This window comes from Hipposideros armiger, unplaced genomic scaffold, assembly GCF_001890085.2.
Source record: "Hipposideros armiger isolate ML-2016 unplaced genomic scaffold, ASM189008v1 scaffold_42, whole genome shotgun sequence".
NCBI classification, from domain to species: Eukaryota; Metazoa; Chordata; class Mammalia; order Chiroptera; family Hipposideridae; genus Hipposideros; species Hipposideros armiger.
The window spans coordinates 4,843,482-4,866,577 of record NW_017731392.1 but is presented as its reverse complement, the minus strand read 5'-3'; the positions used below and the strand labels follow the sequence as shown (position 1 = coordinate 4,866,577).

General features: G+C 37.6%; 1 protein-coding gene across 2 annotated transcripts in view; it reads left to right on the top strand.

Moving 5' to 3' along the window:
* The first annotated feature begins 789 nt into the window (after window positions 1-789).
* Window positions 790-23,096, top strand: part of TM9SF3 (transmembrane 9 superfamily member 3) — a 59,182-nt gene continuing 36,875 nt past the window's right edge. The window contains exons 1-4 of one of the 2 annotated variants that reach the window (XM_019639107.1): window positions 790-1,079; window positions 9,608-9,803; window positions 18,735-18,857; window positions 22,603-22,763. In XM_019639107.1, the coding sequence (XP_019494652.1) occupies window positions 984-1,079; window positions 9,608-9,803; window positions 18,735-18,857; window positions 22,603-22,763 (576 nt within the window). In that variant the 5' untranslated portion in view covers window positions 790-983. The remainder of the gene's footprint in view (window positions 1,080-9,607; window positions 9,804-18,734; window positions 18,858-22,602; window positions 22,764-23,096) is intronic. The other variant, XM_019639108.1, reaches the window with a different exon arrangement.

Below are 23,096 nucleotides of genomic sequence, written 5' to 3'. Positions count from 1 at the left end.
GAATTGTTGACTGCTGATGACTGAGAGATGCGGACAATCCGACTACAAGTTCCAGAGTTTAGAGGGCGGTGTAGATGGTGTTGCTGTATTCACATATTGGACAGATATTTTTTGAGTTCCTACTATGAGCCTGGCACTGTTCTAGGCACAGAAATACGGCAGGAACAGGATCTCTCCTTAGGAGAGGAGCTGAGATTCCAGGAGGTGTTTAAGTCTGTGGACAGGAGGCCAACAAATAATAAGTAAACAAGTAAATGAACAAGAATTTCAACGAGACTGAATACTAGAGGTCCAATAAATAGTTGGTGATACATATCCAACTCGGTATAAGTGTAACAATCTCCCATAATGATTAATGTATGATCTCGTGACTCACTCATAACCATAGACGAGTGCATGGGAAGGGTTATTTTATCTGATCCTTTAAACTCGAACGGTGGCAGGTCAGACTCCACTTTACAGCCTAGGAAATTGAGGCCAGGAAACGTTAAGCGTTTTGGCCAAGGTCACACAGCTCCGAGAGCCCGGACGTGGCCCCGAGGCGGCTTCGGCTCTGAGATGGCCAAAGTCACCCACGTTGTAGCGGAGGTCGCGTCTGCCGGGACCCCGGGGTGGCAGGCCCCGCGCGCCAGGCGATCAGTCCGCGCGCGCGGGCGGCCAGAGCTGAGCCCTTCGCAGCCGTGGGCTCGAGCGTCCCGGGCTGGGCTCCCGGAGGCAGTTGCGGCCCCGCGTCGCGAGGCACTTCCGGCGTGTGCCGGGGTGGCCGGATGACGTGGCTGAGTCAGAGGAAGAGGCAGAGAAGGCGCCGGGGGGCGGGGTAGGCCGGGAGCGGGCGGTGACGGCGGCGGCGCAGAGGAGCCAGCGGCTGGGCCCGGGCCCCGTGCGTCTGTCCGCGCCCGGTGGATGCGAATCGGCTGCGGCGGCGGCGGCGGAGGAGGAGTCGGAGTCGGTGGGCGGGCGCCGGGCCGGTGGGAGCGCGGAGAATGAGGCCGCTGCCGGGCGCTCCCGGCGTGGCGGCGGCCGCCGCGCTGTTGCTGCTACTGCTGCCCCGGGCCCGGGCGGACGAGCACGAGCACACGGTGAGAGGAGTCCCCGGCTGGCGCGACCTTTCCCGGCCCGCTCCCCTGGTCGCCGCCCCGGCAGGCCTGGTGCGGCCTGGAAAGCACGGCGGCCGGGTTGAGCCCCGTGGCCGTCCGAGGGCGCCTTCCGGTTGGGCCTGGCGGAGCAGGAACCCCGGGAGCTGGGAGGAGGCATTTCCGTGCGCTCCCGGGACAGGACTCCGTGCCCCGAGTGCCTGGGCCTCCTTCCTCCACCCCGACCTAAATGGCGCCCCACCCCGAGATCTGGGGGCTCCGGGGGCCGGGGGAGGAGCGTGGTGAGGGTCGGGGCTCAATTGCCGCGGGGGTGGGGTCCGCAGGCAGCCGGGGTCGGGGCTAGTGCCCCCAGGGAAGGGAGCTGTGTTCTGGCTGTTGGGGGCTACGACACAGCGGAAGATGGATGCATCACGATTACCCGTCATACATCAACCAGGAAATACCCACCCCTTGATGGTCCTCACCGGCCTTTATTTTCCGCTCCTGCCCAAACCGGACGAAAATCTTGGCGTGGGGACAGCTTGATAAACTTGGGGTGAAGAGCAGCTTACACGTGTACATGCACTCAACCTACACGCACTCAGTTCCGAGGCCTTTCTTGTAACTTCCTCCGCACCCTCTCCAGCCCTTAGATGAGGCTCCCATCCCAGTGGTCTCTAACTAGGGCATCTTCTGACTATAAGAGGTCTTGAGTTTCCCACTCTTCTGTCTAGTCCGCTGGGAACAGTACCTTTTGCATTTATCCTAAAGTTCATTGGCTGTTTAATTGGCATGGATGTTAACGACTCGAAGTGGCAGGGCGGTAACTCGAATGCTTTCAGAATGGTGGGTGTGAGCAAGGCAGGAAGGAAAGTCATGTAAATTGAGAGGTTGCTTGGCGAGTAATTGTTTTTTATACCTTAACCCATTAATGATATGATTTTGCCTGAGAGGTTGTGTTAAATCTGAAAGTTTTAAAGGAGTCTTCTGTCGTTCCGGGTAAGTGAGGAAATTAAGCAATCGTCCTTATTTATTCAGTGCACCCTACCTTAGTTTTATTTCTAATTAACCAGACTTCTTTACTCCTGGGTTAGCTGCACTCTTACTTTAGCTAATAAAACCCCTAAATTTTTGCTATTTTACCTTCAATCGCAGCCAGAAACTTCTTACCTGTATATATATTTTTAGAGACAAATCTCACATTGGGAGACGTGTTTTTGAGCTCTGTTTGTGACTTTTCACCTTAAGATAATTTTGTTCACAGGTTAAACAGTTAAACACGATTTCCTGTTATTCAGTTAGGTAACTTGTTTCAGAGTGTAAGAACTGTGCATTTCCAGTGGACATCCTTTTAGTCAGTGGTATGGTTACTAATATATTTCCAATTTTTTGAACACTTAAGGAAAGTTAAGTGTAAAATTTAGAACTCTCTTAACTGTAGTTGTACCATATAGGCATATAAGCTTAAGAATAGTATACATTTTTTTTTATCTTGTGTTTTATATAAACTGCTATAAATAGGGAAAACTATTAATCAAAATTTAACCAATTGAAGGTGTATAAAAAGGCCTTAGATATTTACATATTAAAATTTTAAATACCAACTTCATTGAAATTTTATTGCCAAGAACGTTTTAATTTTGTATTGATAATTGTATGTAAAATATTTGATTTAAGGTTTTGCGAGACTATAATATGTTTAAGATAATTGTTGGACCCAAAATTTAGAATTCATTTCATTCATGTCTACATTGAATGGCTCTCACTTGGTTACCTATTATTAATACCTACTATTAAAAAAGCAAGAATGTTATAGGAAGAACAGCATTAAGATATAAGTATAAAATTTAAATGTGTCATTCATATGTATTTTTGGCTATTAGCCAAAATGCTTTACTTCTTCCAAGTTTCTTGAAAACAGGTTTTGAATACTAGCCATTCACCCTAGCCAGGTAACAGTACTGAAAAGGCTGTGGTCAAGTGAATTTTTTTTCTCATACAGAAGGCAGAAGTAGCCAGTGGAGAGAGAATGATACTAAAGGAAGAGAAAAATTGCCAAGGGAAGGTTGCTTAATAGATGTTTAATAAACACTTGTGGAATTGAATTATTAATTAAAAAACAATTTTCAAAAGTTTAAATTTACCCTTTAGTTTAATTTTCTGTGAAGACAGTTTCCAGGTAGAAATAAGTTAAAAGGGCTTTTGTAGCAATATGTGTGAGGCATTAAGTACTGATTGATTCATATTTTAAACATACTAATAACATTGTGAAGTGGGTGATATTATGCCCTTTTATAGATGAGGAAACTGATGCCAGAGAGATGAAGTTGCTTGCCAAGGCCACACAGCCAGTAGGGGTAGAGGTAGAATTTGAACTCAGGCAATCTGAATTAATAGTCTTCTACACTCTGGTAGGATATGCTTCTACAGCCCTTTATACTAAAATTAGGACTGTAAAACACTTGGTATTAAATTGAGGAGTTCTCTGTATTACTATTTTGAAGTGCTTAAAGAAACGTTTGGATAAATCTGTCTCCATAACAGGTTGTTGCTGAGAAAATGCTTGGGTTAACGTTGAGGAGGGATGGGGCCCGCTTAATGGGCATATGACCTGTGCAGTCACAGGATATGTGCAAGGATGTAAAGACTGCTTCGTTTAATGCCCTGTCACCATCTTGAAATTCTTAATAATTTTGAAGTCCTGAATTTTACTTTGTACTGGGCCCCACAAATTATGTAGCTGGTCCTAAGAACAAATAACTATTATATGGTTCCTCAAAGCCCCTTATTTCTCTTTACCTACTGCATTAGGATTCAGCTGACCATTTGACTCATATGGTATTTTTATGTGCTTATTTATCCAAAGCTCTTTTAATAGTCTGAGAAGAAAATGTACTGTTGATTTCTAGTGTGTGTATATATATATATAGATATCTATATCTATATATCTAGATATAGATATAGATAGATATATCTATATCTGGAATATATAAAGGTGTGTTCTTTGAATTTTTTTAAAGTTCAGTCATATGTGAATTACAGGACATTGAAATAAAAATTAAAGAACTCTTTCGGAAAAGACAGACTCTTAATATGTGATTGAAGGGTCATAAAAAGGACTTCTTAGAGTCAGTGGAAGCTATATAGGGTGTGGTTTATGCTTATTTGGTTTTCTGAAACTCGGAGCACTTGGAAGCATCTGGAGTTAGATTACTGTGTCTCCTTAGGTTCCAAAGGATTCCATGAAAAAGATTTCAAATTGAGAATCATAGCAAAGACGAGACCATTGAATCCTTATTTTCCTGAAGGTCTGAAGTGGCCCAGAGACTGGCCCAAGGCCATAGAAAGCATCTGAGCTTTCTAATCGCTATCTAGTCCTTGCTTTTTCTACCTGTCTTGTACATATAATTTCCATAGTAATGCTATGTTAAGATATCAGCACCAAAACAAAAACATAATCAAGGGCACAGGAATCTTAAAGCATTTTATGGTTTGCACTGTAGCCTTGAATTTTTATGTGTTCTATTTCCTCAAGATCACAATGTTGGTTTTTTTGTTTTGTTTTGTTTTTGTCTGTTACATATCCAGGCTCTGTGCTTGGCACAAAAAGTGGCGTTTAATTAGTGCTTGGTGAGTGACTTGAGTAGTTAGGGAGCTAATAAGGACAAGCCTATGCAGTGTTGGAAGCTTGAAACCCTATTGCTTAAAAGCACAGTGAACAAACCCAGACCACTGTTCACTTAAAATGCATAAAATTGGGGATGCCTACCTAGGCTAAAATCCCATTTCTTTATGGCTCGTTATACCTCTGGTACTTAATGGTTGCAAGGACCTGATCTGTGCCTAGGATAGCCTATTCTCAGCCTCTGCCATAGATAACTTACTACACCACTGAGTCATTTCAGAAATGTTTTGTTTGCTTGACTTTGGCAAATGACAGCCTTTTCTCTTCATCTCTATAGGGAGTATGGGAACTTATAAAGAGAATAAACTGTTTACTACAAGTGTATTTGTGAGTGCTCTAATATAGATCTAATTTTAGGAAATGCCATAATTCGTTGTCCTATTTTCAGCTGTACTCTATGGTAGACTAAAAGTTTATTTAGGTACAAAGTTATTTGAGAGAGAGAGAGAGCAGTCATCTCAAGAGACTATCTAAAAATATAGTTCTGATTTATTTGTATTAGAATTCTGATATGTGTTTTAAATAAATAATTAAAAGGCATTAGAATTGTGATTTCTGAGACATTTTCAGAACTGGATTTTGGCTTTCTCAGATGTTTATTTTAAAGCAAACACTCATGAAAATGATGGCATTTGGGTGCTTATTCTGAGCCGCAGTCCTTTGCCTATCTCTATAAATTCTGATATCTTTATTCAGATTTTACTTAAGTACATCAGTAACATTATCTCCTAAAGTGTTCACTCTAAGAAAAATTAATTCATGATCTCTGTCAAGTAGGGAAACGTCTGTGTCTCGCCCTTTCCAGCACAAAAACAGTATTTAAATGAGAGGTCCAGCATGGGTGACTTCTTGAGTATAAAGGTCATTCCTTTAGCGATTAGAGCACAAGTAGCTTCTTAGGAAGCTTCTTTTTTTCTTTAGGGCAGATTAAAGGCTCAAATGGAAAAGTTGTTCAGTATTTAGTACTGCCTTTAGCTGCTTTGTACAGCTGCTGTTTTATATTTCCTTCATCTAGTTTTTGCTCTTTAGTTAATGAAGCTGACGAGGAATTAGCAAAAGCTTAGTCTTAAACTTAGTACTAATTAGCTATATGATCTTGGACAAATTACTTAACATCTCTTCTTTAGTTTGTTTTCATCTGTAAAATGGGGAAAATAATAGTACCTACCTTATAAGGTTCTGAGAAGATTAAATGTTCATGTAAAACCCTTAGAACTATGCCTAGCACATGGTATGTGCTTGTTAAATGTTAGCTGATGATACTATTAGAAAAAATGGTGAGATCATGCAAGTTAGGGATTGGTCAGTAAAGGCTTTACCTGAGGATTTGAGAAAGGAGGATTTGAGTAGTTCTGAAGAATAAGTAGAAATGGGCTAGATGGAGAGAAGGAAGGCATTTTAGATTTGGGGGAATGGCTTAAAAAAACAAGGCGAAGCAGGAAAGGAAGGGAAGACAATATTATAGACCATTCTGGTTGGAGTGGACAGCTCAGCAGTTGAGTGTAACAGTGAAACTTCTCAGAGAGCAAGAAAATGAATGGAAGGGTGAGGTGAAGCAGGCAGGTACTCTGAATCGGCCTCTCATGGCTGTTTCCCAGGGAGGCCTCATGGAAGGAATCACCATCATGCTCAGGGATCCTCTAATCCACTGCTGTGCTTCCTTGACTTTTTCCCTCACCTTTTGGTTACACTCCACAGGTAAGTTATAAAACTCCATCTTTCTTAGTGTCGTTGGCCAACGCAGTGTTTCCAAGGAAAGTATTTTAAAAAGCTTGCTAGGACCTCATGGAAGGTTTTGAAAGTGAATTAGACTATAGTTTTTGGGCCAAGGGTGGAGGGAAAATCCTTACCTGTGGCTTTCTTTCCACAGAGAGTGTGTGTGTGCGGCGGGGGAAGGGGATCGGCTCGGACTTTCTCAGCAGCTTTAGGGAAAGGAAAAGCATTTTTCTCCTTCAAAAGTTGTATGAAGCCTTCCTTTTGGTATTTTCTAGTTTCAAGATATTTTAAGACACATTTTCTTTCTTGAAAAAGATCTCTTGTTTTGACCATGTCTTGTGAGTGCTTATTCTCAGGGACAATCAAGAACTGCAATGAAAAGTAAACATTTCAAGTTCATAATATCTGACCATGGTCTGCATAAGGAGCAATGTAAAAGAAAAGAAACATTTTGCCTTAATATTCACCCTAGCCTGTGTGTGTGCGCGCACATATATGTGTATGCATATATGAATGTGTGTATATTATATATGTGTGTATATATGTGTGTGTGTGTGTGTGTGTGTGTGTGTATGTATACACTATGTATATTTTATAAATTACTATTTCAGTCCTCTTCCCGGAAGGAATTCTAGACTACAAAATGGTATACATTTTCTTATAGTTCGCATCATGTCATCACAACTCTACTACCCTTAAGGTTTCATAAATATTTAAAATGAGTGACTTTAAAATGTATAGTTTAACACACACTGTGACCCTGAAATTACTTTAATCCTATGTTTCAGTTTGTATGAAATAAGTGAATACCTATTTTAGCAAGTACAAGTATATATGTTCAAATTTTTGCCTTTTTAAAGGAATATGAGTATTAGGATTTTAGAGAAAGTGTTTGTGCGTATTTCCACAAATTACATTTAAATATTTCCGCAGCCTCTTTCAGCAGGATTAATGGCAAGGTCATCGTTAATAGGCCCTGTCATTCAGCATTCTAATCTTCAATAGATGTATTTTGTTACCTCCCTTTTCTTATTTCTCTAAAAGAACACTAGTGCAGTCACTGCACATGTCAGTGCACATACTTCAAACTTCTTTTGCTAAGTTGCTAATGAACTTTATATTTCAGCATTTCTTCAGTGTTTTTCCATTATTTATTAAATATTTTTGTATATATTACCTTATGCAGAGAGCTGTTTGCCTATTGGACAAGTTTCAGTTCTAATACCAACCTGGTCCTTTGATGGTAATTGTTTAGAGCACTTGTTTGAGAATTCTTACATTATATCCATGTTATATTTATATCTTTATTTAGCAGAAAAGATTACCTTGATTGATTAGTGTTGTGTGACGATGAGCATTGGATGGAAGAGTGCTGTCATACATATATTTGTCAACTGAAGGGGGATGTATGGCTACATCAGACCTTTGATTCATTCCTTCGTACATGAAGATTATCTACAATTGTTTTCATGAATTCACTTGAAACTGCTTATGATTTTCTATATTGTTATTCATCCTGACCCTTCTCTGCCAAAGCAGAATTAATCATTCCTTTAAGTTGCTACAATAGCCCTTTGTTTCCTTAATTGTAACACTTATTTCTTCATTGTTAATCATTTACTTGTTTGGCTCCTCTCTATGGATTGTGAACTTCTTAAAGGAAAGGACAGTATTTAATTTATTTGTATATCCTTAATACCTAACACTGTGCTTGCTTCATGTCTCATCGTCAAAAAGCACAATAATTTATTTCCTTGACGACCTTAATGATGTCTTATATGAACAATGAGACATTTATTATGTTTGAAGACGAGGAAGTCCTAGGATGGTGGTGATGTGAATTGAAAGGAAGAGAGGCAGATCCTTTGGATAAGAGTAGACAAGTCAGTGTTTTTTTGGAATGCAGAGGGACTTGGGGTTTGAGCTCCATAGCTGAGAGAATGGTGGTACCATTAGAATAACAAAGTTTGGGGGGTAGATTTGGGTGGGATGAGTTTGGTTTTGGAGATGTTGGATTTTGATTGAAAAATGGGCTAGTTGGATTGCTTCCTCTGTATATGTTCTGTAGCACCCTACTTCATTATAATTGTTTAGTCAGTGTCTGTCTTTCCCTTTAGGCTCTAAGCTCCAGTAGGGTGAGGACCATATCCTGCTGGAAGCTGTATCCTCAGTTACATAACGCAGTTATTGTTTGGCACATTGTGGACACTTAGTACGTAATTGTTCAGTGATTTGATTTGTGCACTATTAGTTGACATAAATTATATCCTATGTTGTCTTTATATTGCTAATTAGGGTTACTAGTTTTAAAATTACCTGAGTAATTGCTTTTCATACAGTCATTGGAATTTTAAACTTGAGTCGATCTTAGAAATCTTTGGCAGATCCCTCATCTGGACCCTGGAATGGTGAAGTCACCTACCCAAAGTCACTGGACCACACTCCAGATTTAGCTACATATAGTATTCACTGATGGGTATAGCAATAGTTTTTTATTCAAAGAAGTATACATATAATACATGTCTTTTAATCTGATAAAGGGGAATATAGAATGATGGCCTGAATTAACTATGGAGATTTCATAGTATGGCTTTCTCTTCCTCTAATTGGTCATTTCTGTCCTCTCTAGTCGTTTCACCAATGGTTAAAAAGATTAGAAAGGAGATGACATTTTATTTGTGCTTGCTGGCAACATTAGATTTTTGGAATTTCTAATGATGAACACGAGGTTTGGATAAGCTGTTGATTTTGTTTCCTCCTTTCTGGTCATGTTAGCATGGTGAATCCTGTTGGTTCTAGGTTTACCATTATTTGGTAGTATAAGTGATAATTATAAGCATACTCGTGTGAGCTATTGGACTTTGTTTAAACAATACCTTCTGTAAAACAAAGTTTGGAAAAGGGATCTCCCTGAGACCACAACCAAAGAATATAATTTTAAAGTTTACTGAATTTCATTTTTAAGGTATAGACATTGATAATCAGATTAAAATAAACTTCCAGTATTTTATTTTATGGCTTCCCAAACAGAGGTAGTACACTTTTGTTTAGACAAAAAAACAATACATATTTCCTTAATTTGCATTAGATCTTTTTTTTAAAAAATATTCTTATTTGCTTTTTTTTGTTTCAGTATCAAGATAAAGAGGAAGTTGTCTTATGGATGAATACTGTTGGGCCCTACCATAATCGCCAAGAGACATATAAGTACTTTTCACTTCCATTCTGTGTGGGGTCAAAAAAAAGTATTAGTCATTACCATGAAACTCTGGGAGAAGCACTTCAAGGAGTCGAATTGGAATTTAGTGGTCTGGATATTAAATTCAAAGGTAAGTAAACTTTAATAATCCTTATAATACAAGTTAGATTGTAGACAGGGTTTCTCAATTTTGGCACTATTGACATTGGGGCTGTATAGTTCTTTTTTTGTGGGGCTGTCCTGTACATTGTAGAATGGTCAGCAGAGTCCCTGCCTTCTACCCACAGGATGCAAGTAGCACTCCAGTTGTGACAAGTAAAAAGTCTTCAGATGTTGCTGATTGCCCTTAGTTGAGAACCACTACTCTAGACTGTAATGTTTTAATCTATAACTTAAGTGTATTGCATTTAGAAAAGTATATTAGTAACTAACAAAAATTTATTTGGAATATTTATAAAATAATAATTGTTAATAAAATTATATTTCCCTAACATACTACTTTCTGAAAAGTGTTTTCTAGTAAACCCTCTAGTGATTGGACATATGTGATTGGGGAAGGCCTTCCGAGATTCATAATGTAGTGATTTCTGGAGGTTCAAGGTTATAATGGGGTATATGGATACTTAAAAATTTTGTATAAATCCTCAATTTCAGACTCGTTACATTGGCTTCGAATGTATTTATTAGTGTTGTGTTAGTTTACTCTCTCAATATTTGTAGGACAGTTTGGTTTTAAATTTTAAGTCAAAGACTTGTTAAAATTGGGAAAAAAATCCTCATCTCTTTATTATTTGGGTATTTGTTTTATCAGGTCCTCTGAGTGTGTACATACTTGGTATTTTTCTCTGTTAAGTTTGTCAGAGAATGTATTTTCTGCATAGACATTTGATACCTGGTAAGCAAAAGCTTGAATAATTGAATTTTTGCAGGATCTTTGATTAGGTGTCTTGATTTTTGAATAGAGCATGGATCGTGTAATCAGGAGTTTTGAATTTTAATCCTATATCTTTTACTGTATTGGTTTTAGTAAAGTTGTTTACTCTAATTTTGACTTCATTGTCTACATGTGTAAAATGAATAGCAACTGACTTCTGGGTTGTTTTTTTTTTAAGTACTTTTGGGGAGGTGGATGTGAAATGAGATATTTTGAAGATAATATTTAATTTAACTTCAATTTGTTAAGTGTTATTCCTGTTTTAGAATATTTTTTGTTGTTGAAAATATACATATTTGCATTCCTTTTCCTCCCCCCATTATATTCTTTGGGGCTTAATTATAAAATTAAGTTGTAAATTTAAACCACAGTGGCCTGGCCTAGAACTTTATGAATTATTGTAAACATACTCTGAGGCTTGTGTTTTAATTTAATCAAATAACAAATATTTGATCACAAATAAGGAGAAAACTTAGACTGGAATGTGTGATCTTTGAGAAACTCAGTGCTACATCTGTTCACATACTTTTCCTCTTTTCCATATTTGGTGCACATTTTTAGTTTATTAAAGAGAGCCAGAGAAAGAAAATAGGCAAAAACCCTGAGTCTTACTTTGCTACTATGGACAGATTTTATCACTTTTGAAATCCGCACAGAGTTGACTAAAGCAGAGGACTCATTCAGCTGTCTTAACCTTTCTTCATTAGTTCCTTGAGGCTGAGATGCAAAGAGTGTTTAGATAGAGGCGGACAGTTTTCATGGTTTATCAAAGTGAAATTTATTTTCCTTTCAGACTAAGCACCTGTAGATTAAAAGAACAAGAACTGGCCAGGTATTATTCCCCAAGAGTTGGCAGTTCCTTGGAGTCTTGTCAACTCTGCCTTTCCAGCATGGATATGCTACTAAGAGAGCTGCTAAGTTAAGTGGTCCAGATGAAATAGTAAATGCTGATTAGATTCCTCATTCTACTGTAGCCCCTTGCTTACCCTTTTCAAGGATATAGTTGATTATTCTTTGAAAAGTGTTTTATGAGGTTTCCTGGTTGTTATTTGTAGTATCATAGAATTTTAAAGGTCAGATGCACCTTAGAGATTGTGTCCTCTAATTTCCTTTTAGGGAGGCCCAAAGATGAAATGATTTGCCCAGATATATCTCAGCATACCAATAATGTCATGGAAATTCAAACATTCTGTCCCTGTGTGAACTGTAGAAATACTTAAATTGTTAATCTTTTTTTCCCTCAAGTATTTGATTTTTAAATGTTCTTCTGAAAACATTCAAATAAAAACTTTTGGAAATATTATGAAGCTAGAAAACACACACACACACACACACACACACAGCATATATACACACATATATGTGTACACATACTTTGTTTTTAGCCTAGTAGATTCTGTCATGCTAAGTGGATTGGTGGTATTTCATAAAATTAAGGTCACTAAACAGACTATTTTAGGGAACTGATAGTCCTGAAGTCTAATGTAGGTCTAATGTAGGATGCCTCTCGTTTGAGATTTTTATGTACAACTTGTTATTTTCCTTCCTAATAGTCTTATGCTAAATTGACACCATTTAGAGAAAATTGAGAAGGGCGGACTTAAATTGGTTATCTCTGAATTTATTCAGAGATTTGAATTCAGGCCTGAGTTCATTACCCTGTCATTTTAAAGGGTACCTCTCGGATCCTTGCCATTGTGGAGTGGAGAGAAGGGGGGCTTTAGAGCAGAGAGACTTGATGCACCCCAGCTCTGCCTCTGACTACCTGTGTAGCTGTGGGCAAACTATTCAGCCTCTTTGGTCTCATTTTCCTCATCTGTGAAATAAGGGAAAGAATATCCACTTGATAGAATCATCAGTTTTAAAATGAGGTAATGTATGGAGAGCATTTATCAAAGTTCTTGACACATAGTTTTACATTAAAAAATGGTCATTGATATGAATACTAATGGCACATAGTGTGGGTCTATAGTTCCAACTTGATTTTGTATTAGCAATTATGAAATGTTAAATAGTTTATTGATTATAGGATGTGATTTATCCTCAAGCTGCTGCACTAGTCCACTGGATAGTTTGTCTAGTTCTGTTAGGGCAGGGACAGCAGCATCTGTGTTTACTGTTGCATCCTTAGCCATTAAGACCGTATACTCTTAATAAATTGTCTAGCAGTTTGTGCCTACTTGTTCTTTATGATAATTGGTTCTTTATGAACACCAGATAATCTGGAATAGTAATTCCTACCAGGGGAGATCACTGTCCACTCCCCTTCCTTTCATTTGAGAATTATTGCAGTGTAATGAATTGATGACTTTTAGAGGATTCCTTCCTCCCAGTTAGTTTACTGATCTTCCCTTAAATTTTCTGTGAATATCCCAACTTAGCAGAGGGATGAAATTGTTTTACAAGTATTTCTTCTACTTCTACGGAGTGGAATGGTAAGCTGAGAGTACCCCATGCAGATACAGAGGAATGCAAAGGGTGCTTAGAGCCATATATAATTTTAGTTCAGTGATTCTCAGTCTTGACTCTTTTCATTCTCAAAATAAGTTTATGTATTGGGTTGTCGGAAAAGTCATGACACATTTTTGCAATGAAAAACATAGAAAAAATACGTCATGACTTTTCTGACAACCCAATAGTATTTTATCCCTATTTTTCAGACGAGGAAATTGGGACCCGGAGGTTAAGTAACTTGTCCAAGGATTCTCAGATGGAAAGTGGCAGAGTGAGGTTTGAACTCAGGCAGCTCAGCACTGGAGTTTGAGGTTTTAACCGCTATACAATATTTCCTCCAGCTACCTGCCAGGGTGGTAAGGCCTGATTATTACCAAAGGATGTGTATGAGGAAAGGGCTTGGGGGTGGCAGGTCCGTTCATGCAGCCTGGAGATTTTTACTGTATGTAATCTCCCCACCCTGTTTTCAGTCCCTGAATTCTACTCTCCCTGACTCTGGAGCCTCTCTGGTCACTTCTTCAGGGGAATGTGCCTCTGGCCTACTGCATGGGGCAAATGAGGCAATTCATCCAGCTGTGTGGTGGGTGGAGGAAAGAACCTGGGCATCAGCTGCACCGTAAACATATTTTTGTACAATCCCCCTGTGTGTTCAGCCCTACATCTGTCCCCTACCTTTCAACATCTATGGTGCCTCCAAGTCCTGAGTGTCTCTTGTGCTCTGTGACACCAATTACCTCCCTTCTGTTAGGTTTCCTCTTCCATTTTTCCCATTTTCCAAAAACTTGCTGAAGTATGTTCTCACTTCTTCTTTTTGTCTGTGTGTGCCTGCATCCTTTTTATTTCTTTATTGACATTTTAATGGACTTTCAGGAGGGACATACTTGTGGTTAATCTTTATTGGTTGATTGGAAGGCTGAGAATTTGATGCAGTGTTTTGTCCTCTCGGTTTCAACCAAGGTGTTTTAGACCAAATAATTTCAATCTTCTATTGAATCTTGAATCTAGGTATTTTGTTATTAGCAATTCCTTAAACCTTGTGCTAACTGCAAGTTTGAATAGTATGGGCTTTTTATAGGTTCTTATTCAAACCATTGGTAACATTATTCTCTTCCAGATTGACATCAGTTTTGTTTCCTAAGGAATGTATGTGTAAATATATTTTTCTTGTTTTAATAATGATATAGGATCAGTGCACAAATTTAGAATCGACAGAGAAATATAAAGAAGAAAATAAAAGTCACCTGGATATAATTACCATTAACATGTCTTCCATCCTTCTGTTTCTTTTTACATTCATCCACATTGTTTAGATTTTTAAAAATTGGGCTCATGTTATATATATGATTTTAAAAACTTTTGTTTAATGCTTATATAGTGTTTATTATGTGCCAGATACTGTTCTAAGCACTTACTAACTCATTTAATAAGTTATGGATAAATTAGTTTTTACTCTTTTTCTTAACATCTTATGAGCTTGTCCTTATATTGTTTTTTTGTTTGTTTGTTGTTTGTTTTTTAAGGAGGGCATAGCTCAAAGTGGCCCATGTGGGGGATCAAACTGGCAACCTTGTTCAGAGCGCGCACTCTAACCAACTGATCCACCCAGCTGCCCCTGCCCTCATATTGTTAATTACTCTTTTAGAAATGTGTTTATATAATATTCTGTAACTTGGATATTGTCATTTGCCCCATTTCCCAATTACAAGATACTCTGATTTCCTTTCTTCCTTTTTTTTGCTATTAGAAATAATGATTTTGGCTATCCTAGCACATAAGTATTTCAATGCATTTCCGAATCTTTTGTTTAGATAAATTCTTAGAAGTGGAATTACTGAATCAAAGGTATAAACGTTTTAAGGCACTTCTTGATACATGTTGACAAATAACCACTTAGAAAAAAATTGTACAGTGTATACTGCCATTCAGGTTGGTAAATTAATCAACACTCTTTATATATGATTAAATAACTGAGGATATACTAGTTTTTCCAGTCCCCCCTTTTTAAATTCAGCAAGTTCTGAATGCTTACTGCATTTCAGCACTATGTTAGGCTCTGTATACAAAAGCCTACCCAGAAACTCTGGCTTCAGGCATCCATGGGCCCTCTGAAATTGTTCACATACTTTTGTGTGAATGTGCATTTTTGGAGGGCAAGGGAGATATTACTTTCATTGACTTCTCAAAGGGATATGTGCCCCAAGGAAACTTAACACTGTCTGTGAATATATTGGCACTTTTAATCCTTTGTACAACTCTGGGAAAGAAATAGCATAGATGTTATCTGTGTTTTACAGTTGAGGCACCTGAGGTTCACCAAAGTTAAATGACTTGCTTTTATTCACATGGCTAGTAGGCAGTGGAACCCAGACTAAAACTCAAGTTTCTGCCCTTTTCTCTATAAATTTATCTGTAGTGACTTCATGAGAAATTTGCCAAGTGCTGCTGAATTTGAGGTAGAGTCTTTCTGATTTTTCAATCTAGTAATGCTATCAAAAGAGAAAGTAAAGTAAGGCATGATATATTCTTAGAGAACGCATAAATAGTTATTGCATTCTTTTCTCAATGCTTTCACTGTTCATTCAAGTATTAAGTCCAGAGTGTTGTCGGGAATTGATGACCGACTTATTGATAATGTAGCTTCCAGAATCTATGCTTGCTCTTTGTTTGAAAAACCAGTATTAACATTTGCTACTTAATAACTTTGCTTTTATTCTCACCCCCTTTGTAAAAAGTGTTTACATTGGTAAAATCTTAATTGTATCCTCTTCAGAATCCATAGGTGTATATTTCATCTGAGAAGGGTATACATCCTATTATAATTTTAAAGCAGTCATTTATGGTGATAGGTGTTTCATGTGGTTTTCTGGTTATGTAGAATGCTGAAGAATGATTTGGCATCTTGTTATCTTCAAAGTGGCCCCCTCCTGAGAGAAGTGCTGTTTCCCTTGAGCAGCCAGCCTCTGCAGTTACTTGTGATATTTGTATTTGCCTACATGTCTGCAGGGGGAATGTCATTAAAATATGACCAACCAAGGCCCTTTTTATAGCCTGGCGTAATGATAGGTTTTTCCTTTCACCACAGCATTTCTTTTCTAGATTTTACATCAGTGAAAGATACTCGTCACAACCTCTTTGTCAATCCTTCTGAGATACTCTGCTTATTTTCATCTTATACACACATGTGCGTATATGTGCATATTCTGATATACTTAGTGATTCCCTTTGCCAAATAAATGGAAAATCATGCTCTTAAAATTTGTTAAAATTTTTTGTTTGTTTGCTTAGCACTACTCGGTGAAGGGTACTGAAACACATAGCTGGGGGTAAAGAGGATATAATCAGTTACAGACACAGCTCTCAAGATCTGATGGTCTCTCTGAGGAGCTAAGATACTGGTAGAGGGTGTAAGTGGTACAGACCTAAGCGCCATAAGGCATAGAGAGAAAGCCATGGGACTTCGGAGAAAAGGGCAGGTTGGGGGGTTTGAGGGGTGTGAGGACCGGGGAGTCAGCAGTTACTCTGTGGAGGAGAGGGTGTGGGGAATGGGAGAGATTTTGGGGTGGACATTTGAGGGGGGGTTCACAGCATAAGCAAAAATGTCCAGAGGCCAGGAGAACATGTTTGGATGTTTGTGGGAACTACAGGTAGTTGAGTTTGGCTAGAGTATAGGGAGAGGATGATAGAGAATTGGAAAGAGAGAGTTGAACTGAAGTTCAGACTGTGAGGAACCTTTTAAAGGCTTTATATAGGTAACTGTCATATTGTATATTTCAGAACTTCACACATAAAACTACCACACTGTGAATGACGATTATCAGCGAACGTCTGATTGTAACTGCAAGGAATTTGGTGGCTTTGCAGAGGTAGCTGTAGGCCTCCCACAGCCAGTGCAGCCATTTGTTGCGGCTCCAACCTGGCCCTTCCTGGGGCTCTCGCTTTCCCCTCTGTAGCTGTTGTTGCCTGCTGCCCTTTGTGCATTATCACAATCCATAGAAATCCCATTTGGAGACCTCTTGCTGCCAGTTCTCTTAGCTCCTGTTGTAGGAGCCCTCTGCAGCAATCTCTGTCTTAACCCTCCCTTCCTTCTCTGCTCAGCTTCAGTTTTTTGCCATTATGAAAATCCTAAATTCTGTGCTGCCTAAAGGGCCTAGGTAGAAAGAAAATCCGCGTGGGAGCCATTGTTGTTGGAGACAAAGCAATTTTCTTCTCCCACTTTGAGAATGAAAATATTTCTCTGTTCCTTTTTCATGAGACTTCAGTGTTTCCTGCCATCTTTGGTGGTGTAGTTTAGGGCTGAGCTATAATAAGGGGGAGCTGTTCTCTCTGTTGAAGATTGGGGGGTGTTGCTGGTGTCTGGAGTTATAATGTAGATTGTTATTTTTCGTAGTAATAATATTATAGGTGGTTATTAATCATGGCTCAGCTGCAATTAATGTTTAAGAAGTTTAATCAACATTTAAGAAATTAAAAAATTAAAAAAACAAAACAGAAACAGACTCATAGATACAGAGAACAAACTGATGGTTGCCAGATGGGAGGGAGGGTTGGGAGGTTGGGTGAAAAAGGTGAAGGGATTAAGAAGTACAAATCAGTAGTTACAAAATGGTCATGGGGAGGTAAAGTACAGCATAGGGAATATAGTCAATAATGTTGTGATAACTGTATAGTACCAGGTTGGTACTAGACTAATGGGGGGGAATCACTTCATAAATTATATAAATGTCTAACCACTATGCCGTACACCTGAAACTAATATAAAATAATATTCGTGTCAACTGTAATTGAAAACTTAAAAAAATTTAGCATTGATTCTTATGGGAAATTGAATTTCAAGTTCTAAATAACCAATATTATAGTACAGGAAAATTTAAAAACGAACAACTGTGCTTTCTTTTTTTGTTGTTAAGATTGCTTTCTTTTTTTCCCTAATTGCTTAAGTAACATACAAAACCAATTTAATCCTTTTGATGGACATCTAGGTGTTTCTTTTGTTGTTTTTTTTGTCGGGTTTTGTTTTGTTTTGTTTAAAAACTAATGATCATAAGCACATTTTTGAGAGGTTTATGTTAGAGACCATCTTAACAGTATTATGTTTGCAGTATTTTTTGAAAGCAATCAGTAGTGGAAATGACTCCCCTCTAGGGAACTTGCGGGTAATTTATAAACAGTGCTGCCTGCTAGATAGAGGTTTGCATTTTAATCTTGCTAATTATGCAGTCATTGGGATTCCTCATAGAATCTGTGGCCTCTAGTGACTTGCATTTCCAAGAATGTTCAGATGAATATTTATCTCAGAGATCTTATAGCTAGAAATTGTTTGCTCTGTTCTTGAGTTTTTGTATATGTATTAAATGAAAACTTCCCTATGTATTTTAAGCTTTTTTAATTTTGTTTTTTAAATCAATTCATTTGAAAGTTACATAGTAAATGTTCTTGTATAATTTTCTTTGTATAAAGAATGATTTCTTAGTAAGATAATCTTTGAAAATAAAGATGATTAAAATTATTTATGTGAAAAGTCTTAAACATACACAAAAAAGAAAGAATTGTATACTGAAACCTCAATGTTTATCACCCAGATTCAACTACTATGAATGGCTTTTTTCTTTTATTATTTTTCCTATAACTATTTTGCAACCCAGTGCACTAATTTGCAGTTTTTATTTTATGCAGATGATGTGATGCCAGCCACTTACTGTGAGATTGACTTAGATAAAGAAAAGAGAGATGCATTTGTGTATGCTATCAAAAATCACTACTGGTACCAAATGTACATAGACGACTTACCAATATGGGGTAAGTATTGGATGTTTAAAGTTTGTGAATATTTGCATAATAAGCAAGATTTATATAATGACTTTGTTAAGGTGATTGTACATTGAATCAGGAAATGTGTTTTTACTGTTTTCCATAGAATGATTTTAATACCAATTTTATGGTCCCTTGTTACCTGAAGGATTTTTTACATTGTCAAACCTTACATGAAACTCCCTCAAAATACAACTTTTATGCAGTATATTTTTTTAGATTCAAGGGACTAAAAGGTGCTTTGAATAATCCAAAATATCCCGTCTTCCCCCATTTTCCTCATATCTTATTTTGACTTACACTGTCAGATACAGTCAAAGGAACTAAATAGGACTTCAAAGTTTTATCCTGGCTTTCTTTCATGTGGAACTGTGGTAGTATGACTTTTAGATATATTTTATTGAATGACTTGTTTTGCTAGTTCCTGCATTACTTTCCAAAACTCTATATGTTTAAATTTGAAGTTTCAGCTTTTTCGGTTTTATGTCTTATTTTTTTTATTTTTATTTTTTTTTAAGCTGAGCCATCCTGCTACCTGTTGGCAGCTCAGTGGCAGCTCACCTCGGGCCGGGCATCAAACCGCTGTTGCTCAGAGCTCAAACTCTTGAGCGAACTCTTAACCAACTGAGCCACTCGGCTGGCCCTCTTATGTCTAATTTTTTTTATGTTTAGTTTGTTTATCTGTATTAATAGAGAAGAGCTATGGCACAGTTAATGCAACCTTATGCATAATACAAACGTTGTTTGTGTTGGACTTGATCAAATTATTTAAAATTCAAAACACAAGCCAGCTATTATAGCCAGCATGTTCGATCATGTTTTTCTCTTGGTGATTTTTCTGTTAGACTTTTTTTTTTTTTTTTTTGGGGGGGGGGAGTGTCTTTGGACACCTGTTCTTATATATAATTAATATTCTGATTCTTAAAGTTGTTAGCAGACTACTATATTCATGAGCAGCAAACTGAAAGAGTGAACAGATCAGAGTTTGGTGTGGTATTAAGATGAAATTTATAAGAAAGTTAATCTGAAGATATAATTGCATGTATCATCGTTACATGTTAATTAGGTGTAAATAGAGGAAGCATTTCATATAAATGACTGTAATTAGTATTACATTAACACAGACATTTCTGTGATCAGCTCTGAGGGTAGCAGGAAAATGTGCTGAAAATTCACTGACGATTTCTGAGCCTGTATGGTTCAGGAGAAGAACGCTTTAGTCTGGGTTTCCTTTTTGTGTGTGTGTGAGAGAGGAGGTTCCTCTCCTGGTGTTTTCCATTGCTTATGGGTTTCTTCTCTGGGACCGTAGGTTTTTTCCAGTCATTTCTGTGGGCCTCCTTAGCAAGATGGCAACTGTGCTTTCCTGTCTTAAGATAAATGTTTTTTAGCCCTGTGATTCCAGGGTGTCATGTTTAGGGGAGATACCTTTGGGTGTCCCTACAATGTCTGAACCATGAGAATCCTTGTCAGGAGAAAAAAAATCTTACCTGGCTTTTCTTGGGGTAAAGATTTCTTAGAGAATAGCTTCTTACTTGGTGTAATTGTGTCTCCATCCCCAGAGTTTTCAGAGTAGATAGATAAATATACCTTGATGAAATTAACTATTAGCAGGATTTCATTATCCCTTTACAACCCCAAACAAAACAAAACTGTATTCCTGGAATTTGTACCAATCAGAGAGAACAACTTTAGTTAATAAGCAAATAAATAATCCTTAATAAAAAATAATATTTTTTTCTCCTCTAATACTGCAATGAGATGCATTGACCATAGAGGGAAGGCCCTAAGGAGTAACTTTTAGAGCTTAAGGCTCTTGGGAAGTATATAGGCCCGGGTAGGGAACATGGGATAAATAGCTGACTGTACGAGGGCTCCAGAGAGCAGTAGAAATCCTCAGTTACCACTTACTGCCCTCATACTGTTTGAGTCTTCCCCTTCCAGTATCCCAAATTGTGCTCATAATGATTACTTTATTGCCTCATTAGCATTAATCACTTCTTTCATTTTTTTTTATTGAAGTATAGTTGACTTACAATATTATATTAGTTTCAGGTGTATAATACAGTGATTCAATATTTATATACATTGTGTAATGATCACCATGGTGAATCTAGTTACCTTCTGTCAACAGTATTATTGACTATATTCTCTTTGCTGCCAGTTTCTTCCCCGTGACTTATTTATTTTATAACTGGAAGTATGTACCCTTAATCCCCTTCACCTATTTTGCTCATCCCCCTATGCCTCTGGCAACCACCAGTTTGTTCTCTGTATGTATGAGTGTTTTTCTGTTTTGTTTGTCTTGTTTTTTAGATTACATATGTAAGTAAAATCATATAGTGTTTGTCTTTCTCTACCTGACTTATTTCACTTAGCGTAATACCCTCCAGATTCATTTATGTAGTTGCAAATGGCAAGATTTAGTTCTTTTATATTGCTGAGTAATATTCCACTGTCTGTATACATATGTACCACATCTTTTGTACCCATTCATCTATCTGTGGACACTTAGGTTGCTTCCATATCTTAGCTATTATAAACAATGCTGCAGTGAACATAAGGGTGCATTTGTCTTTTTGAGCTAGTATTTTCATTTTCTTGGAATAAATACCCAATTGCTGGGTTATATGGTAGTTCTACTTTTAATTTTTTGAGGAATCTTCATGTTGTTTTCCATAGGGCTGCACTAGTTTACATTCCTACCAACAGTGCAGGAGGGTTCCTTTGTCTCTACATCCTCACCAACACTGATCTATTGTTTTTGTGATAATAGTCATTGTGACAGGTGTGAGGCGGTGTCTCATTGTGGGTTTGATGTGCTTTTCTTTATGATTGGCATGTTGAGCGTCTCTGCACCTGCCTGTTGGCCATCTGTGTGTCTTCTTTGGGAAAATGTCTATACAGGTCCTCTGCCCATTTTTTTAATCAGATTGTTTGTTTTTTGATATTTAATTATAGGAGTTCTTTATATATTTTGGATATTAACCCCTTATTGGGTAAATCATTTGCTAATATCTTCCCCTGGACAGTAGGATGCCATTTAGTTTTGTTGATGGTTTCCTTTGCTGTGCAAAAGCTTTTTAGTTTTATGTAATCCTGTTTGTTTATTTTTGCATTTATTGCCTGTGCCTGAGGAGACATAATCCAAAAAAATATTGCTAAGACTGATGCCAGAAAGCTTACTGCCCATGTTTTCTGTAAGGATTTTTCTAGTTTCAGGTCTCCTTTCATTTTAATGACTTCCCAGGGATATGTCCAGAACTTAAGGTGTAAAGAGGACGAATTTTAAGTTTTGGTACCATATCCACATATTGCAGCTTTACTGAACTGGGCCTCGGGAGCCCTCGGTTTTAATTTTAGTTTGACCACGACTAACTGGATAACCTTGCCAGATGGTGATATGGCACTTCTTTGAAATTTTGAAATATTAGGGGATAGACACATATATGGTGATAATTATTATAATGAAGATAATACTAATGACAAAGCATGAACTTCGAGAATTAAATTAATGATAGGTTATGCTGAGCTGTTCGTCATTTTTTTTATCATGGTTTGTGTTTGCCTGGTAGTTAACAAACAGTAGAAGTCCGGTCTGCATTTTTACCTTGTTCTAATTGTGAGGAATAATGGTAATACTGCTTTTTTATAAAAACATGGTCTGACATTTGGTTCTAATATATTTTAAATATTAAGTGACATTACCTTGTGTAAAGTGTTACTTGTTTTGTAGGTATTGTTGGTGAAGCAGATGAAAATGGAGAAGATTACTATCTTTGGACTTACAAGAAACTTGAAATAGGTTTTAATGGAAATCGAATTGTTGATGTTAATCTAACTAGTGAAGGAAAGGTGAAATTGGTTCCCAATACTAAAATCCAGATGTCATATTCAGTAAGTATTAAAATAATTGTATGCAGGGAGAAGTGTTTATGACCTAATATCAATAATTAGGTTTGTTTTTACAACTTTAGTAAATGAAAATATAGCTTCAAATAGGATAACACAGAATATTATTAAAATTGTATTTCCTCACTGTATATAAGTAAGCCTCCTAAGAGCAGGGAGAAGATTTGCTTCAGGACTGTAGTATTGAATACCAATTATGCATTTGCAGGACCTACCGTTTGCTACAGCAGAGTTTATCATTATAACAGGGCAGCTAGTTAACCCAGCTATGTATTTTCATAGTTACGTTTTTAGATTGCAGTATTCCTTGTTTCTCTG